At 48.5% G+C, this 18,289-nt stretch overlaps 10 protein-coding genes across 10 annotated transcripts, besides 4 other annotated features; all 10 read right to left on the bottom strand.

Annotated features, from left to right (window-relative positions):
* Positions 1 to 5: 5 nt before the first annotated feature.
* Positions 6 to 37: a microsatellite.
* Positions 38 to 116: 79 nt separating this feature from the next.
* On the bottom strand, positions 117 to 848 carry Tb11.02.2540 (hypothetical protein, conserved; the record flags this gene model as incomplete). The annotated part of the gene is made up of 1 exon (XM_823475.1): positions 117 to 848. One exon carries the CDS (start codon positions 846 to 848, stop codon positions 117 to 119), a length of 732 nt encoding a protein of 243 aa, XP_828568.1.
* Positions 122 to 153: a microsatellite.
* A 498-nt stretch (positions 849 to 1,346) lies between the features above and the next one.
* On the bottom strand, positions 1,347 to 2,165 carry Tb11.02.2530 (hypothetical protein, conserved; the record flags this gene model as incomplete). Its single annotated transcript, XM_823474.1, has 1 exon — positions 1,347 to 2,165. One exon carries the CDS (start codon positions 2,163 to 2,165, stop codon positions 1,347 to 1,349), a length of 819 nt encoding a protein of 272 aa, XP_828567.1.
* A 766-nt stretch (positions 2,166 to 2,931) lies between these two features.
* Positions 2,932 to 3,043: a sequence feature (CT-rich).
* Positions 3,044 to 3,733: 690 nt separating this feature from the next.
* Positions 3,734 to 4,912, bottom strand: Tb11.02.2520 (hypothetical protein, conserved; the record flags this gene model as incomplete). The annotated part of the gene is made up of 1 exon (XM_823473.1): positions 3,734 to 4,912. One exon carries the CDS (start codon positions 4,910 to 4,912, stop codon positions 3,734 to 3,736), a length of 1,179 nt encoding a protein of 392 aa, XP_828566.1.
* Positions 4,913 to 5,811: 899 nt separating this feature from the next.
* Tb11.02.2510 (guanine nucleotide-binding subunit beta-like protein) lies at positions 5,812 to 7,494 on the bottom strand (the record flags this gene model as incomplete). The annotated part of the gene is made up of 1 exon (XM_823472.1): positions 5,812 to 7,494. One exon carries the CDS (start codon positions 7,492 to 7,494, stop codon positions 5,812 to 5,814), a length of 1,683 nt encoding a protein of 560 aa, XP_828565.1.
* Positions 7,495 to 8,071: 577 nt separating this feature from the next.
* Tb11.02.2500 (hypothetical protein, conserved) lies at positions 8,072 to 9,325 on the bottom strand (the record flags this gene model as incomplete). The annotated part of the gene is made up of 1 exon (XM_823471.1): positions 8,072 to 9,325. One exon carries the CDS (start codon positions 9,323 to 9,325, stop codon positions 8,072 to 8,074), a length of 1,254 nt encoding a protein of 417 aa, XP_828564.1.
* A 545-nt stretch (positions 9,326 to 9,870) lies between these two features.
* Positions 9,871 to 10,695, bottom strand: Tb11.02.2490 (hypothetical protein, conserved; the record flags this gene model as incomplete). Its single annotated transcript, XM_823470.1, has 1 exon — positions 9,871 to 10,695. The coding sequence occupies one exon, from the start codon at positions 10,693 to 10,695 to the stop codon at positions 9,871 to 9,873; it is 825 nt and encodes a 274-aa protein (XP_828563.1).
* Positions 10,696 to 11,168: 473 nt separating this feature from the next.
* Tb11.02.2480 (hypothetical protein, conserved) lies at positions 11,169 to 11,831 on the bottom strand (the record flags this gene model as incomplete). Its single annotated transcript, XM_823469.1, has 1 exon — positions 11,169 to 11,831. The coding sequence occupies one exon, from the start codon at positions 11,829 to 11,831 to the stop codon at positions 11,169 to 11,171; it is 663 nt and encodes a 220-aa protein (XP_828562.1).
* A 281-nt stretch (positions 11,832 to 12,112) lies between these two features.
* On the bottom strand, positions 12,113 to 13,513 carry Tb11.02.2470 (hypothetical protein, conserved; the record flags this gene model as incomplete). Its single annotated transcript, XM_823468.1, has 1 exon — positions 12,113 to 13,513. The coding sequence occupies one exon, from the start codon at positions 13,511 to 13,513 to the stop codon at positions 12,113 to 12,115; it is 1,401 nt and encodes a 466-aa protein (XP_828561.1).
* Positions 13,514 to 13,969: 456 nt separating this feature from the next.
* Tb11.02.2460 (hypothetical protein, conserved) lies at positions 13,970 to 15,301 on the bottom strand (the record flags this gene model as incomplete). The annotated part of the gene is made up of 1 exon (XM_823467.1): positions 13,970 to 15,301. One exon carries the CDS (start codon positions 15,299 to 15,301, stop codon positions 13,970 to 13,972), a length of 1,332 nt encoding a protein of 443 aa, XP_828560.1.
* An 877-nt stretch (positions 15,302 to 16,178) lies between these two features.
* Positions 16,179 to 16,198: a microsatellite.
* Positions 16,199 to 17,092: 894 nt separating this feature from the next.
* On the bottom strand, positions 17,093 to 18,253 carry Tb11.02.2450 (hypothetical protein, conserved; the record flags this gene model as incomplete). Its single annotated transcript, XM_823466.1, has 1 exon — positions 17,093 to 18,253. One exon carries the CDS (start codon positions 18,251 to 18,253, stop codon positions 17,093 to 17,095), a length of 1,161 nt encoding a protein of 386 aa, XP_828559.1.
* Positions 18,254 to 18,289: the final 36 nt, after the last annotated feature.

Genomic DNA, 18,289 nt, shown 5'->3' with positions numbered 1-18,289 from the left:
AGCACATATACGTATATATATATATATATATATATATCTTTATTCGTGAAGGGTGAATGCATCCAAAGATGGGTAATACGCTACCTGAACCAGCGGGTACCACATTGCTCACTTACTCATGCATCATCATCATCATCATCGTGGTCATAATCAGTGTTTCGGATCACACCATAGCGATGTAGAACCCGCTCCACCGATTCTAGAGAAAGTCTATTTTGCTTCCCTTTCCACGAAGCAACCTCCGTCAGCTGGTTCTCCAGCTTCTTATCCCTATACAGCAGCACACAAGGGAGGTGACGGTCGGGAAAGTTTTTTATAGCCTCCGTTGACACCATAGAAAGAAACTTCACGTCACGATGACGCTGGGCCGCTACTCGCATGACTGACAGCAACGCCTCGCAGTTGTCATGGCCAGGCTTAATTAGCACCGCAACAACCCAGTTAGTGCTAGAGGCCTCGGTAACCTCCGTCATGTAATCCGCACCTGAGACATGACGAAGTACACCAAACCGCTCCACTTCCTTCTGCCGCTGCAGCTCCGCCAGTCGCTTCCTACGAAATGCAGCGAGAGCCTCATCGTCATCATCAGGCAATGCATCATCAAAAGCTGGGCCTCCTTCTTCCTCAGCCCGTCCCGTGTCGTATCCGCCACGCTCCACTTTGTCCATCACCTTCTCTTCATGAGGATCGTATGCTTTGAGAGGAGCATTTAAATTGTTATCAGCAATCTTTTGGGCGAGTAGCTCCACCTCGTTAGTGGCATATTTCCCAACGCGATTTCCGAATTTGTACTGCACCTCCTCCCATTCCGTCGTACGAATCCGCTGATCCGCTGTTCTTTCGACCATCTATGTAACACAGCAGCCTTACCAGAGCGCGGTCCACCTCGCACTCACTAACTCATTAAAGAACAAAAGCAAAGTAATGGAAAAAAAGGGAAAGAATTCAAGTTTTTCCGAATCAAAGAAAAATAAACACGCAGAAAGCTAGGAAGAGGAAGTAGCAACCTCCACACGAGAAAGGTGCCGTGCACTTGCGGAAAAGGTCGATCAATTGCTCTCCTTTTTTTTTTCAAAGCAGGGGGGAATCGTGTGACAACCTTCTACCACCAACGGAGGCAGAGGGAAGGGATAGGGAAAATAAACAAACAGCTGAACCACAAGAGGAATGTACACGTAAGTGTACGATATTTGGACACGGAATACACATCCTCCTCACACATCCATACATCACATTTAAAAAAACAAAAAAAATTGGTTCCTTCCACAATCCCCTCCTCTCTACTGTTTCTGTACATTTGCTTCCTCTGGTGATTGGCGATCATCTAGTGATGTTGTTATTTGAAGCTACTTGCTCGATGTTTCCCCAAACTTGCTAACGTTGTGGACTCCCGGCCTGTAGGTATCGTTAGACGCCACTGCGTGTAAGTTCTTCGTGGACGTCCAGACGGGGATGGGCCCAGGGAAACGAGAGCGTGCATTCCGTACGGCCGGCAGAGACGCTCGGTATACCTGATTCGGGCAAGTAACATATTTCCTGTTACAAATAGAAACATGCATATGTGGCCCATGGAAATGCGGCTTCTGAACAACACCGACCGCTCCGTCATCTGCATAGGCAAAGTAGAGCCGCTCAACCTCCAGCAATTCCTTCTCCGTGGGGTCCCTCCCCTTAAACTTGCGGAAGGCCTCCGTGTAAGCCTCTGTTGCGACCTTTTTGGCCACATCATCGCTCTCTTCACGAGGAATAGATTTTTTCATCTTCGCCTCAGCGTAGCGATGTACAAAATCCTTTTCCTTCGAGGAGAGTTGTGTTATGTCGCGGGTGTCACGGAAGCAATCTTGTGTACGCAACGCGCCGTGGAACTTTGGCTTGTGGTCCTTGAAATAAGTCGATGCCAACGCCTGTGTCGTCCTCCAGCGGGTCGCACCCTTCTCCTCTATGTACTTATCGAGTGCTGCCTCGTTAGAGCAGTTAATTTCTTTTTGCGAGCGGGAGACAGTTGTGTTAAATGTACATGACGGGAGTGGCGCATCCGCAGTAGTGACGGCCTTCTTGGGTAATGTTTCGCAATGGCGGCCCAACTGCGCCACGGTATCCAGTAGGTCCGTGCGGCACCGGTCATTTAGCGTAGAGGCATCCACTGCATTGTAGATTGTAGACATTGCAAAGTAATCCTATGTACTAAATTCTAATTACTTTCATTTTTGGTACGTACATTTGATATAGCACAAAAGCAAAAAGAACAGGCAGGAAAACTAAGTGGTAGTAGGAAGCTGGGGGACACGTGAAGACCGACTGCGTGCCAACATTTGGCGCTGATGGGCAACTGAAATACGTATACAAGACGATACCGAATTAATGCGCACTTTTATGTTAAAAAGTGTGCACAACAGTAGTGCTATGTGAACAAATGACATAATGCAACGCATTGGTGTGGGCTATGCTTCTCACTGCTGGGGGGTCACACTCCCATTCAAATTTACAGCGAGAGGAAGAAGACTTGTGCTGCCAACGGAAGAACGTTCACTCCACCTGATCAAAAATAACACGAGATGGCACATATTTGTATCAATACTTTGAAGGCTCCTGTGTCGTTCCTACCATTTAAATACGCCGGCTCCTACCGATATTTATTTGAGGGTCTTCTGGAATATACCATTCGGTAACCTCACAAAGCTGTCATGACATGCGCAACAGATGGTGACTGCAGCACATCAGAACTAATAGCCGGGACAGGACACCCTGCCGAGAACTGCAAAAGAGGAAATAAAAACTAAAGAATGGCGCACACGAGTTTCGTATGATTAGGCATTGGTAGGCGGTCCATGCCAACCTCTTCCACCGCGATATTGGCCTCTCCCAGCGCGCATCAGACTGTCAGAACCGCTAACATTCACTGGTACATGGAAAAGTAAATAGTGGTCACTTGAAGAAAAAGAAGGAGGGAAGATGGAGAAGAATAAAATATAGAGTGAAGCGGGAAATCGGCAAGTTAAGAAGAAAGGATGAAAAGAGAAAAAGAGGTAGAAAAATAAGGAGAGTGCAGTATATATTCACGCACATGTGGTGTCGGGTGAGAGAATTGGAACGACCCAAGGGAAAGGGAGATACTGGAGAGCGATATGCGTCACGTCTCCTCTCTGGGAACGCTTAGAGCCTTTTTCTTGTTGGTTGTTTTTTGCCCACGTCAAACCAGCCTCGTCTTTCTTTCCTTTCTAGTTAGTATTCCTCCTCCGCAGCACCTTCTCTCTACAATGGCTCACCCTCCTGAGAAGATCAGACTATTCTTACTTGTTTTTCTTCTCACCTTTTCTTCTTGAACCGAAAAAAAAAACAATAACAATAACAGTAATAACAAACCTCCTTAAATTTAGTTTTCGTTAAATTACTTACGTGCGAGCCTCTGCAACAGGATGAGGAAAAACCAACCCAGCAGGAATTAGATACAGAAAACCCAACTGGTGCGGCTTGCCACCAAGCGCAGGAGGCTACACAGCGATCCTCCAATCACGACACAAGCCCATCTCATATGTCGAGGAACAGAGCACGTGCTGCCGATCCACTGTGTTTGGTGAAGCACCAAACAGCATCAAAAAGACCCACGACAGCACAACAACAAAGAAGCAGGAGGAGCGGAAAGGAGGGCCAATATGACGACAACTATCAACAATAGAAGAATAAGAAGAAAAGCAGCAAATAACAACAGTTAGACTGTTGCATCGTTGCTTAGTCACTTCGACCTCCGCGTCTCTTCCCTTATTGTCAGAAGGTCTTTGTTTTGAGGATCCAAACGAAGACCTTCCTCGCACGTCCGGAGTGCCTCGTCGCGCTTTTTCATAGCCAATTCGGTTGCTGCTTTGCGGAAGTATCCCTTGGCCCATTGTGGTGCTAGCGTGATACACCTCAATGAGTCCCAATAAGCTCCGCTGTAATGGCGCTGGTTGAAGTATGCCGCAGCCCGGTTGCTGAAGAAGACGTGATTTGTATTGTCCATACGTATCGCCAGCGTGTAATACTTGGCAGCCTTTACATTCTCTCCATCTTCAAACACCTTGTTCCCCTGCATCTTGAAGCGGTTAGCCTCTTCCTTCCTCTTCTCCTCGCTGACGGGGAGCTTAAGAAGTTCCTTGAGGGCGGATTGTTTCTTTTCCCTCTCAGCAATGGCCACGGGGGTGTCTCCACTCTTGTTTTTGGAGTTGGGGTTGGCACCGTAACTTAGGAGGAGTTTCACACACTCCGTGTTGGAGTGTTCTACGGCAATGTGCAAAGGCGTGGAGAGATCCCCTTCAACCACGGTGTGGGGATCGGCACCGTGCTCCAGTAGGAACTCAACAGCTTCAACTTTCTTCATAAACAACGCCGTGAAGAGAGGTGACCCACCGTTGGAGTCTTTGATGTCGATGGGAACTCTGAACTCATAAATCATCGCCCCCAAGCAGTCCACGTCCCCCGAATGAGCAGCCCAATGAAGCAAGGAGCCCGTCTCACAGTCCACGTGCATGACATCGGCACCGAGCCCTACCAAATATCTCACTGTGTCTACATGACCCATCGATGCAGCAAAGTGCGCTGCCGTCCCGCCAGTAGGTGTCCTGAAGTTAACATCGGCACCGGCATCGACCAAGACTTTGATAGCTTCATGCTGCCGAACCTTCGCCGCCATGATCAACGGTGTATTACCATCATAGTTCTTCAGACTCAGCGTTGGTTTGTATTCTAAAAGCATGTAAAGCATATCAAGATCGCCGTTAAACGCCGCGAAGTGCAGTGCCGAGAACCCCCCTGCCTCCACAGAGTCGATCAACGAGGGTTTCTGCTTCAGCATTTCGGAGCACTTCAGCACATCCTTCGCACGTGCGGCGCGAAGAAACACCTCAACGTCCTCGGCAATGCGCTTACCGTTGTCCATGGGCCTATCGTGTGTGAAAGTGAATGTATGAGCCGTCGACTAATGAGAACTTAAAGGAGGGCCACTACGAATCGGGGAAGAGGATGAAAAGCTTGGAAACCCGTCGGTTCAATGGAGAAGAGAATACAAAGGGAAAGAAGGTGATAATAAGTTAAGAGTGGCCAAACAAGCCAACAAAGAGCAGATGGATAAAGGTCGAAGCATCTAGCCGAGGTACGCCGATGTAGTGGAGAGAGTAATATATATTATTGCATAAAACGGAGGGAGTAGTCGTGTGAAGATTAAATATTCAGTGGGATAAAACACGAAGAAAAGGTAAGAAACAAAGAAAATGAAGATTTTGTGCTAATAGTCACCTTTTCCCTGAAACCATCATATAAACATAATTATTAGATCTTTTTTTGTTTAACTTTTTTCCTTCCGTTGTTGCCTCGCCTCCATTAAGTCTCATCTTCAGCTTTCTCTCTCCTGATCCTTCCTATATATATATAAACTTGCACGCATATACGTCAAACTCAGTAAATTTTAAAACTTCCTCCTTTTTTTCATAGTTTTTGTCTGTTTCCAACTCCCATGCACAACTCGCTCACTAACACATCGTTTGGTGGAAAGTTAAAGTTACAGCAACAATTCCCTCCCTACTCACACGCGTTGGCCCTTCCCTCCTCCCCCCCAACCCCACCCCTCCGCATCAGTTTCCATCGCACACTCATTCATAAGCTCGACTGACGGACACGTGTACGGGTGGAAACGAGGGAAGAAAGGGCAGGTAGGTGTTGGGGGAGGATACTAGAAGGGTCAAAAAAGGCAAGAGGAATAAAGAGATGTTCTTTTATATTTTAAATCATTTTGTTTTGATTATTTTTCTTTTTTGTCCGATTGTTTTTTAGAACCCTCTGTTACGCAGCATACGCTTCAGTCTCAGGGAAGCGCCGCGTGAACATATCCAACGTGTTATTATCGCCTCCTGCGTACAGAACGTCACCTTGCGCGTTCCAGGAAACGGCGTTATATCGTGGACTCATCTTCATGCTATCTGCCCTGCAGGTGAGTATCGGATTGTTCCCAAAATTAATAAGATGCACACCTGTCAGCGTGGAAGCGGCGCAAACCATACTTGAGTTCACGGATATACTAAGTACAGCACTATCCAAATCCTGTGTGGCCATTCCTTGCCCCATCATGCGTAAGTCGTTCACGACAACGCGGCGGTCAAGGCCACTGGTAAAAAGGAAGTCACCACAGCTCCCAATGGACGTTACTGTGCTATAGTGCCGATGGGCGGAGGTTGTCGTGACGCTTTGGGGCATACGAAGATCATAAACCATCACCGAGCAGTCCCTCGACCCCGTCACAACAGTATTGTCCCTGTCCGGTATAACGTGCATGGCGGATATCACATCACTGTGACCATTGTACTCCTGGATAACCTGCGTCCCGTCGTAAAGGATCAACGTGCTTCCCGTTGCAACGGTTGCGCCACAACAATATCTCATAGACGAAAAACTCCGGAGGCACTTCACAGTGGTTATAAACATAGCATCACGCGGCTCAGCGCCACACTTCTCTTGCCAATTGGACTCTTCATTGTATGTTGGCTGAGCAGTATATATGACAATGGCGGGGGGAATGGAAGCCGTTCTTCCGACCGTACCGACGATTAGGGCGCGTCCATGGTCCGCAAAATCTATTGAGGAGGCGTAATGACGCGAAAGAACGAGGTTCTCCGTAAGGGCACCTGAATGATCCCACGTTCCAATAGTACCGTCTACGGAGGAAGTCACGACCACTTCGCGGGAGCCGTTCCCGCCACTGTAGGCCAAGGTTAGAATAGCCGATTTGTGGTGTACCCCTGAGTGTCGCACGGAAAAGTTCACAAACTTGGGGGATTGGTCCCACCCAAAGGCTTCCATGATGTACTCCACGTCGTACGACAAGATGTCATCCTGCCGCGCAAATATCACTGTGTCGCGGAGTGTTTGAAGGGTATGTTGGTCTAACCGCTCAAGCAGTAACCCATGGGCGACTTCCACCAACTTCCCTAAACACGTTATTCCCGCAGTTCGAGTTGTATCTAAACGTATCATCTGCATAAGCGCCACGACAACGTTACGGATATTTAGCATGTCGACCTTGGTGAGGACAGCGATGACCTCTGCGTAAGGAAGAAGGAGGTTCCTACTGCAATCCAGACGACGCGGTTTCGAGAGGTACGTCATCGCCCGTTGCACAATGTCGCCCTTCGCTTTTTTCTGCTCATTGTCAGGAAGCTGCGTGATAAACGAAACAAAGCCGTCAAGAGACTCCCCCCGTTCAACCCTCTCGGAGTCAAACATAACGCCGCACAAAACACTTAGGCAATCCTCGTAGAGAGCTGGATGGCAAAGCCTTTCCGTAAGTTCAGGAACGATGGTTCTCAACGTCCCCTTAGCTAGTGCATTGCTAACCAGGCGAGTGAGTGCCTCCTTGTCGGTAACTAGGCGCGTCTCCACAGTATCCGAAAGTGATTTGAACACCTCCTGGACGTGGGTGATATTGTTAATCTCCCGCTTGTGCAGCTCAACGTCTACCTTGATTCGCATTTCCCTTCCTTATTTCCTTGTGACTCTTTTCCTAACTTAGTTCTTCCCAAATCGCTAAAATAAGGATCCAAAAAGAAAAAAACAAACAAGTAAACAGAAACCTAAGCCGTTTCACTAGCCCCTACCACACGCAGCAACAGGAATTACAACTTTCCTTTCCTTCGCCGCAGCTGTCACCAATGGCGCAGCGTTCGAACTACTCATGCTTGGCGCATGATACGATTTTTCGCCATTATGCCCCTACTGAGTGCACACTATAGTAGTTGTTGCAGATTCTCTTCGGCTTTTCCAGCCGATACTAACCTCCACAGGTATTTGTGAGCCATTTTTTACTTCTCTTCACCACATGTCATGCCTCTCAGAGCTGAGCTGGGCACCCTGATGATGGAAAAGAACAAAAATAAGGGAGAAAAAGTAGGGCAGCACACAACGAAAAAACACCCCACAGAAAGAGAGCAGAAGGAAAACGCCTCACAAAAATACCACAGACAAGCCAACTTCCAGCTGGTGTGGTGCGGAGGGGTAGGACCTCCTCCAAGCAAAAACCCCACACTTATTCGTTACCTCCTCCATCAAATCACGGTGCACGATCAGAGGCTGACCTCTTCCTTCTTCTCGAGATAAGTAGATTGGCGAAACGCCAGCGAATGTTAGGAAAGCTGTACGCCTCAGTAAGGTCACCAGCGCAAACTGCCTTCCAGAACTCAGAAGTTAGCTCAACGGAATCAATACTGACCCCCTTCGGAACGGTGGTTGCGCTCTGCCATTCCTCAGCAAGTTGCTTCATGACGGTATGCGTCACCCTTCCGCGCAGGGTGGTGAACAATTCCAAGCAGGTAGGGATCCGCGTGGAGTATAACAAAGTTACCCAGCGAGCGTCACTCTCGCTAAACGACGAGTCGAGTGGGAGAAAAAGAGGAAACCCGAGAAAATTACTAATCGTCATTGATAGGGCCGTGGGGTCGCTATAGGGCGCGGAGGGAAACAATTGAAGGTATCGTTCCAATATCCCACTCTCAGCAGCACAGTCACGCGTGTACCGGTTGTCTGTATTATAAAAATAACACTGTTCCTCATGCGTAGTGCAGTCATATCGGCGCATCGGGAAACTAGTCCCCTGGAGGAACGGCCCTTGCACGCACAACCGCAACTCGGAAGACGATTTGGGTGCCCACACTCCAAACAGGCGAACTCCATCCAAATACTCTATGCTTTCAGGCGTGTCATCCGCCTCATCGTAGTGCCGTGAGTTTCTATCACGGCAAGGTGGATAAGGTGGGTGAAACTTCAGCAGAGCCGCCTCTGCCTTTAGCGTCCAGCACCAACTTCGCTGCATATCGTTATCACGCATGATCATCAGCGTATTCTCCCGATTCGACTGCTTCTCTGGTACCCCCGAACGAATATCGCTAACAAGAAGAATATCATAGGTTGAACCGTAGGAGCTAGAGAGCTGCTTGCACAACTCATCGGTGCAGAATCCTTGCACTAGATCCAAAATGGGTCCTTGCTTATTCAGTGAAATTTCCCGCACAGCATCACAGAATGGGGCAGGATCGATAAGAACAAACTTTACCGCTTCAAAAAGCTGAAAGAGGAAGGGAAGATGTGAGCCGTTCGCCGCACCCGCATAAACCACTAGCGTGGGCTTCGCCCCAGCCTGCCTGCCTTCCAAATATGCCGAAAGAAATTCAATCTCAGACAAGAGCAACTTACGTTGCCCATAGTGAAGCCCCTTCAGAACTATATCTTCCAACCGGGTCGCAGATGATGGTTTGTATTTCCGGCGGGGGAACTCATCACTAAGTACCCTACTATCCGGAAAGTTCATTGATGGTCTGTCGGGTTGGGGGGGAAGCCGTCAAATTTCCTTCATAATCATCCAGATCGATTTAAACCAAAACACAAGGAAATAATAAGAGAAATAAAGAAGAATAGTACACTGAGCTTATGGCGTGATCAATCATTAGTGAGTCAACACAGGTGCCAGCGGGCATACGCATATGCATCGTTTAATTGCTTTCAAGAATGATGAGGTGCACACAATTATACATATCATAAACTGCTTGACACATCTACGTAGCCGGATGACGGAGATGGCGCTAAAAGAAAAAGAAAGAGGAATCTGGAATAGACTGGGGGTATGTAGACTCGCTAGCACGAAACTAAACTGCTCCTGCAAACCGGTTCTTAGCCACGAGCACATGAGAAGCCAACCAACCCTCCACTTTCGCATAATTATTCGCCCTCTATCTCCGACGGCCGTGCGCCCTCTTCTCCCTCAGCACCTCCACACATGCAAAAAGTGCAAAACAAACAAACATGCGGTAAGTTGTGGTGAGAAAAGGAGAGTAGTCAAAGAAAAAAAATTAATCTCTAATTTCGATCATCGTAAACAAATACATGTGCACGACTCAATTTCTGCATGGCAAACTCTACCGCATTCAGCTCCTTCCCCACAGCCTCGTGCTGGGCCTTCTGAGAGGGAGTTTGCAGCTTACTGAAACCACGGGACTGATAATCTTTGTTGAGAGAATCCCAGCGCCGCTGTAATCCCTGTTTTAGTTGCTCGAGTTCCTCCCCAGACAACTCCGACCACCTCTCCTCGGCCTCACGTTTGGCAGCCTTCAGCCTCTCTACTAAAGCGTGTCGTTCCTCGATGTCGGCCTTCACTTCCTTCAGGTACTTGGGCACCTTACCGAAGTCAGCTCGATCAACCGCACGATTCATTGGAGTTGGAATACACTTTGTAGGAAGGGCAAGAACGTTCTCTACGGCATTCGCCACAACGTAGTTTTTTTCAGTCTTTACACCCATAACCGGCTTATCATACCTATTGGGAACGTCATCTTTCCGTTTCGAGGCATCTTTTTCGGCTTTGACAAACTTGGTAGCGTCCACGATTGGTACTCCGCGGCTGGCAGTACCGACACCTTCGTTTTTCTTGAGAAATTTACTAGGGTTGACGCTGCTGGAGGCCTCGCGACCGAATGTACCCGTTGGTTTCTTTGCTGGGTGCACAGACGGCTCCGTATTCTCGCCGCCTACGTTTGCCACCACTGCGCTTGTCCCATGGAAACCGAATGTGGATGCCGTCGGAGGGGCAGCAGTTCCCTTTCCGAGTTTTACTTTCCGCAGCGGTTGCGGTTGCACCGACTCCACATCTGGCTCGATCAGGTTGAAGACACTCTCACCCGACATCACACTTTCCAGTATGCTCCTTTATTCTTTCTTGATGTTGTCTCTCCTTCCTCGTCCCCACTTTCAAAGGAAGAAAGGAAGCAAACTTTTTACTCAAAGAAAATGGGAAAGCTGCAAAACCAAAAGCGGCGAAAACATCGTCAGTGTAGGTGCACTCAGGTAGACAAACTCAAACACACAGATGTTCAATTATGTGTCAACACTTTTTGTTTTTTTTTTACAAGAAATGGAGTCAGAAAAAATGCGAACGCCACAACAACTCCTAAAGTAACGATAAGATGTGTAGCGCTAACTTGGCACCCTCTGCTAGAATAACAAACAGGTAAAAGTGTCACAGCTACGAAAAAAAAATATTATATAAAGAGAGACCGTTATTCCACATCTACTCCGCACACCCCTCTCCTGCGGCCGTTCCATCATCATCAGCCATACCTTCTCCCTGGAGACTAATGGAAACAAGAAAGGAGTCAACCCTACGATTTAGGGATAGCTGAGATGTGACATGGACTCGATGGTGCCTCAGGAGGCGGTGGGGTGCGACAGTTCGGGGGGAACCGAATGCGTAACATTTTGTTTGGCCTGTAAGCCCGCTTTATCATCCACCACTGCGCTTTCATATTGTATCCCATGAGAAGCGGGAAAACGGCCAAAAAGCACAGTATTGATATTTCAAATGAGTTTGCATCGTGTGCAAGCGCCGAATGAACTCCCGGATGTTTCTTACTATAAAAGACGGTACAGTTTTCCCCCACGCGCAGCACTGGAATGGCTTGAAGGTACTCAGACTCAGTAATGGTATCATTGTAAAAGCGCTCCATCCAATTCCTGTAGGGCGAACCGGTTGTCGCCCTCGTTGACACGTACTTCTTGCCATCCACTTCGTACTCGTAGCGCAATGCGTAGCGAGGGACACTAATGTAACGGTAGTCAAGCCTTCTAAGCTCCAACAATTTCCCACGAGTTATGCCCCATTTCGAGTTCGCTTTATAGGAACTCAGAGCATCGTAGTAACAGCGTGTATTGACATATACAGCGTAGGCCATAAAGAGAGCCGGAATGCGCGTTTCTAAGGCCAGGTCCCACATCCATTGCGGTTGCTCCCTCCCTGTGAAAAGCTTGTAAATTCTACCGGACATTAGTGCACTACAGCTCACGTTACCTAATTCTGATACAAGAGTTTTATTCCCGCCCAAATACTGTACAAGAAGCAAGTCCTCTGGTTTTGGATAGGTGCCAGCAAGAAGGGGGAGAAAACGGCGTAAAGGGAGAAAGGACTATAACAAACTACAAAGGAAGGTGCGTACAAAACTGCAACACAAATATTTAAACACTCGGTTCACTCCTCGTGCAATTCATAACCAACCTTAAACACAAGCAAATGATAAATAGATCAAAAGTAACATGGGAAGAACCCTGTTTACTGCGGTGGGAAGAAGTGTTTAGCATCACATTTATCAAAGAGGGTGCAGAGCATGCACCCAAGCGGTTGTGAACCACCGGTAGGATGGGCACCACCAAGAGGACACTTTTCAGCCCCTGGACATTCCATTGGTTCCGGTTCCGTGCCTTCCCACTTCTTGTTGCAAGCATCGCACATATAACGGTTACCGAAAGACAGGTGCGTGGCAGGGTTACAACAGTACCGGCACTTGTAAAGCACGAAATCATGATTGTGCGAAGGGCAAAGAAAGTCGTCGTTGCAGTCCGAGCAGATAAGCTCGCTTGGTTTTTTGCAAGGTTCCCCGGAGATTGTCCGGGAGCACCAACGGTTGCCGCCGTAGTAAGGCTTCTCGCATCGACAACAGACATAGTAATACAAATCTTCAAGGGTTTTGTTTTCCATCTCGCGAAGCCTCCCTTCAGCATCCTTGGTAACAGCCCGGTACAAGTCGTTCATGTACGCAGAGAGCGGTGCAGCGGCATGACGGATGTGGGTTCCGCAGCCCGATGGGCAAACGGCGTACGTAAAAACAATATGTTCACCCTTCTCAACAAAACTTTTTGCGTGTGTCGAGAACTCAGCAAGGCAATCACGATGAAACGGATGGCCGCAGTCAAGTCGAACACCGTCGCCATCCTCAAAATCACAAAAGCAAATGGTGCACGCATCCTCCGCGGGGGTTAGCGGCACGCCAAGGAACTGGAGCTCGCGACCCTTAAAACCATCCAGGCACAACCAGGTGCCATTCATATGAAGAGCCAATTCGTCTTCTCGCAGCGCAAGGGTCATGCCAGTGTCGAGTGCAACAAAGCGTTCCTTAATTTTTAGTGGAAAAAGATTCTCCCGCACTTCCGCTTCCTCATTAACGGAAATCACGTCGCCGTTGTCGAGAAGAACGACAGCATAGCGATTATGGTGCCCCAACAGTTTGGACACAGGTCCTTTGGTTCCCACAATCTTGACCCCGCGAGTGAAGTGGAAAGCGTAAAGCTCGTGTCGGTCGTTGACAAATACAAATCCATGATCTGCTGCAGTAAGCTCTTTGATTTGCTGCCCAAGCTCTATGGTTTCCACCTCCTCACCAAGAGGATCAAATACATACAAGCAATCCACACCGCAACAGTACACCTTCTGACGGTGCACCAGCAAGCAATGAGCTGGGCCTGGGAGAAAGTGCTCAGTGCAGCCGCTTCTTCCGCCAAAATGCCGCAATACATTGGGAACGCTCCCGTTAATGAAGTAAAACTCGTCCTTGCCGAAGCATGTAACTGCAGAATCTGAACACAATGGGGTATCAAGCACAGTAAATTTGGGGTGCCCTGCCTCCAAACTCATTTGCTTCAGTACGGCTCCATCGAAAACGTAGGCCACGGCCATTTTGTTATGTACTCACTCCTTTTCGACGTGTTTCGCCTTTTCCCCCTCCTGCTTTACTCGCGAAACCGTTACTACGTAATGTTCCTACCCCTTGCGTGTCCCCGTTTGATACTGATTTCTTCGCGCAAAGATTCGGTGGCGCGATGGATCAGAGCGAAAGAGGAAAGTAAGGAAAAGAGAAAGTAAAGGATAAAATACAAGCGCACGCGTACACACATCAACTAAGATTTCCACCGAGTGGTCGACGGTCTTGTTTCTTCGCCTCTCCCCACACTCCTACACCATTGATCACGTGGTTTGCACAGCATTTTTGCTTCTTGATTTTCTTCAAGCCTCCCCTTCCGGGAGGGACATAGCTTCGAACGATAGTAATGTATCTGTGCAAACATCCAAGATTAAGGAAAAGAAAACGGGGTAAATATGACAAGATAAAGACATAATATTCAGCTGCGGTCACTACCGAAGCCCAGTGTGTTTTTCCGCACGCTCTCTCATCTCACGCAGCCGCTCAGCCGTCACAGTAAATATGCCAAGATCCAGCTCTTTCTTGGTGTTCTCATCCAATGACTCGCGGCTCACACCGTCCTGGAAGGTCTGCACACGACGCGAACTCGCACGGGCGCGACGCCATTCCTCCACAAAAATGCGCTTCACTTGACTCTCGTACTCTGCATCGTTTCCCCACCACGGGAGCATCGTGTCCGTTGTCACATGACTCATTACTTGCGGACGCTTTTTCTCCTGAACCTTCGCCCGCATGAGTCCCTCGACATAGACGTATAGAAGAACAAAAACAGAGATTACAAAAACGTAGAGGACGCTCGACTCAAGCCGTATTTTATACACTTCTTCCGTGTTGTTCATCACCTCTGTAGCCGTGCGGGACGCAAGTCCGGCCACATCAGTTCGGTCTTGAACCGTATGCTTCGCCGTCAGCACTTCAATGTCTTCAGCAGTGATCTCCGCTGTCCTGAGTGCCCGTTGGCCCTCAGCTGCATCAAGTCCTTGCTCATCGTGACTTTCATTCTCCCTAACGAAATGCACACCCCCATCCTCACTAACACCAGAGGGGGGGCCGAAGGGTCGATCCACTTCAAGTGTCCCTCTGTTAAGGTTGTCAAGATCCCCAATGAGCAAAGGCCGCTCTGTGCCGTCTGTAAGTGTTGGTTTCTCTAACACCCTTACATCACCACTCTCCAACACTTCCAGCCGGACAGTTCGCAGGCCGTTCGCTTCCATAATCTCTTCGATATCCTCTAGTAGCAGGAGAGCTTCGTCATCATTGGTGGCAAGGCGTTCAGCCAAATCATCGCCAATGCGTGCCTTAACCTCCTCCAACTTACTGATGTAATCCTCCAAAGTAGATACGGGTATGAAACCCTTTATCTGGGCTCGGCCCTCCAGATAATTACGCGCCTCGTGTCGATCCACCTGAAAGTTGCCCAGGTTCACAATCTTGTTCTCAATAGTCTCCACCCCGTAATCCTTCATGACATCCTGATATGCGAGGCAAACTCTTAAAAAGTCCTCCGCATCACCACCTGCATCAGGGTGGGTCCTTCGACAGGCTAGGAGATATTTCAGTTTCATGAGCGCCAATGGAACACCTGGTTTGCACTCTAATAGTTGATAGCGCAGGGGAAATCTTTCATATTCCTTCCTCTTTTCTTCTGCCTCTGCTGATTCACAAGACCTGGCCTCAATGCTCTGATAATCCTTTGAAAGTTCGATAGCACCCGCCACACGTTGCAGCGAGGAGCATAAAAGTACCGATCTCGGCCGAAGCATGCAATGACAGCCGAAGGTAACTGCTCCAAATACTAGACAAACAAGCAAATAAAATTCAAGAATACACGTAACATTTTTACAACCACCGGCTTCTAGAAGAAAGACACACACTCCGAAACGCAAGGTAGGGCAGTGACGTACACTACGCCGCTAAAGAAAACACAAACGAGAAACGCTTTGGGTTTCAAAAATTATTCTAAAGCGGCAAGAGGCAAAGCCCCGAGGCTTTTCGTGTCATACATACCGTCGTGAAGCACCTCCGCGGTGTGAACGGCATGGTGTGTGTTAGAATACAGAACCACAGCATTCACCTTCAGTTAATAGTAAAATGAAGCAGCGGCTGTCAACCCATTTGGCACCTAACTACATGACATTGGCAGCGAAAACACTTCACTCTACCGCACATCCACACACCCTACCTAACCTTGAAAATCGATTTGATAAAGCCAGCTTTTGAATCTTCGGCCTTTTGAAGGCCAACATCTGGTAGAGCACACCCAAGCTAAATGACCCCCGCTTCCTGCACTTGCAAAGAACCGACTGCTACAGAGTCCAGATGCGGGGGTCTACTCGTTCGGTTGGTTGATGGCAGTAAGTCTGCTTCGCAAACAGCTGTCCCCTTTCATACGCCGATTTGCTTAACCGTATAGATAACTGTTTCCCTGTCCCTCTCCTTTTTTTTTATGGGTAAAGCTCTGTTGCGGAAGGGTTTGGAAAGGTGGGTTAGTCCACGCAGGACCGTTATCCAACAGAAAAGGAAACGGTAGGGGGAATAGCACCTCATTACCTTCACTGAATGATACCAGTGGAAGAGCCGGACGGGCCCAAACACACGTGACGTGCTGCCGCAGTAACACACGTCGCGGGACTACGCTCAACACACACACACACACACACCATCACGGAGACCGCCATCTGAGCTCCTTCATTTCCTCTTCATTCTGCGTTGATGGCTCTGCTGGCATCTGAAGCACAGCGCAAGCGTACGGCGACCCCACACGGTTTAAGAAACGCATACGCGGTGTGCGAAGATCGCCACAAGTCCTGTGATATCTTCGACCGCCTTCCGATAGAGGGTGGATGCAGTCGTTCAATGAAGCATTGCCTGGTACCCTCCAACCCCAGCAGGCAACTGAGCCAGAAGTAGGTAGTGCAGCAGCAACCGATGCACTTAATAAAACCCTCCCGCATAGAAGCACTCTGTACACGACTTTCAACCTGAGTCGACCCCACAAAAAATGAAGTAGTGGATCTCGATCAGCGTATCACCCACGTATTTGCTCTCAGTTTCGGGGAGGGGGGGAACTTCACGCAAGCGACAGCTTGGCATGTTGGCTCCCCGTAAAACGCCACATGGGAACTCTGCACCGAGGTTAGTCACGGATTTATGTCAGCCCTTCTGAACATGAAAGATCAAATGAAGTAAGAGTTGCTACGCTGTCGTTCGGCCTCTCCGTAACCCGTTTTCACCATAACCATACCATAACCCACTGGCACCAGCCCTAACTTGAAATTTAGAAAGCACGTGATTATCACAACCCGTAGCAAGATGGAAATGAAGAGACACGCAGCGGTTGATAGGGCAAGTGTTGCCCAAACGATATCGAATCGCAGCAAATTTAATGGGAATACGCCACCTGCATCTTCCGCTAAGGAGCAAAAAGATGTGTGGACACACAGCACAAACTAAGACGATAAGAAATAGAATCTTTAAGGAAGAAAACGTTATGTAGGAAAATCACTTGTTTCTATGGGATTTAGTCTACTAAAGTGCGAATATGCGCGTTAGATCTACTGCTGGCGGCTGGAAGCAGAGGGTATTGTAGAAGAAGATCGCATCATCTGGACCTCGTTGTTCTGCCAGTTTTCATTCGGGTCGTAGTACATGTGATGTACTTTTCGTTGTGACTGATTGGTTTGCCGGCTGCTACTACCGATGCGTGGACTGCCATTCGACGAGGATCCAGCGTAATTGGACTCCATATACTGCCATCCTTCAAGTGGTTGTGAAGAGGCTTGTCCTTGATAACGGACACCACCACGGATGTCCCGCTCCAACGCACGCGCTGCCTTTCTCCCGGACTCAAGCCCACTGTAATACATCTTGTGTCCCACAAATAAACTCAAGGGAATCAGCAGGAGGAGAAAGATAAGGTACCAAAAACGGCGAGCGCATGGGGACTGAAGTCTTCCATCTTCAACCATGTTGACGGAGGGACGTCTAAATACCTCCTTGTCTGCAATCACAACACTCTCTATTATATCGGGTAAGAGAGCCGCGGCATAGTGGAAATTGTTCATCAGCACCACAAGGCAGTAGTTCCTATTAGGAGAAGTGATCGTCACCTTCGTGGTGTACAGATTATTAACCCGTTTGACTACATCAAGCACGATGAGGGAGCAGTCAACAAATGGAAGCATACGGCAGAGCCGAGAGCGCAAATCGCTTTGAGGGTTTGTAGACATGCGTATCTCAAGTGTGAGATTGTTGAACCCAAAATTTTCGGCAGATTGATCTATGTAACTTTCCCCGTATTTACATTGATCTGACAGCTCAATCAAGCGCGGTTGTACTCCAAGCTCCCTGAGAGAGACGTTGTTCAAGTCACTAATAAGCGTGTCATTTGGTTGCGCCTCCCAGCTGTCGAAAATGTCCTTCACCCTGTTGTATGAGGCAGTGGCCTCTTTGGAGTCTCCCGTGAACCACGCACGCGCCACAACAATGACATCGGGTTGCGACTTGTAAGCGTTTGCCTTCACATTTCGATCCGTATGACGGCGGAGGTACTTGTCAACATTCTCCCGAAAACGGGGAGTTAATACCACATCTCCAACATCACGTAGAACTAACTCTCGGACAATCTTTAACGTGACATTCTCAGCATCCGCTAAAAGCGCGGTGTTGAGTGCAAAGAAGGCCAGAAGCCAAAGGGACTTCGCCCTAACAATCATCTGCTACTGCCCCTCTTTTCGCTTGTTCTTCCAGTC

The sequence above is a fragment of the Trypanosoma brucei genome (genome assembly GCF_000002445.2).
Source record: "Trypanosoma brucei brucei TREU927 chromosome 11 chr11_scaffold01 genomic scaffold, whole genome shotgun sequence".
In the NCBI taxonomy this organism is placed as follows: domain Eukaryota; phylum Euglenozoa; class Kinetoplastea; order Trypanosomatida; family Trypanosomatidae; genus Trypanosoma; species Trypanosoma brucei.
The sequence above is the reverse complement of the archived record's forward strand: the minus strand, read 5'-3'. Positions and strand labels throughout refer to the sequence as shown.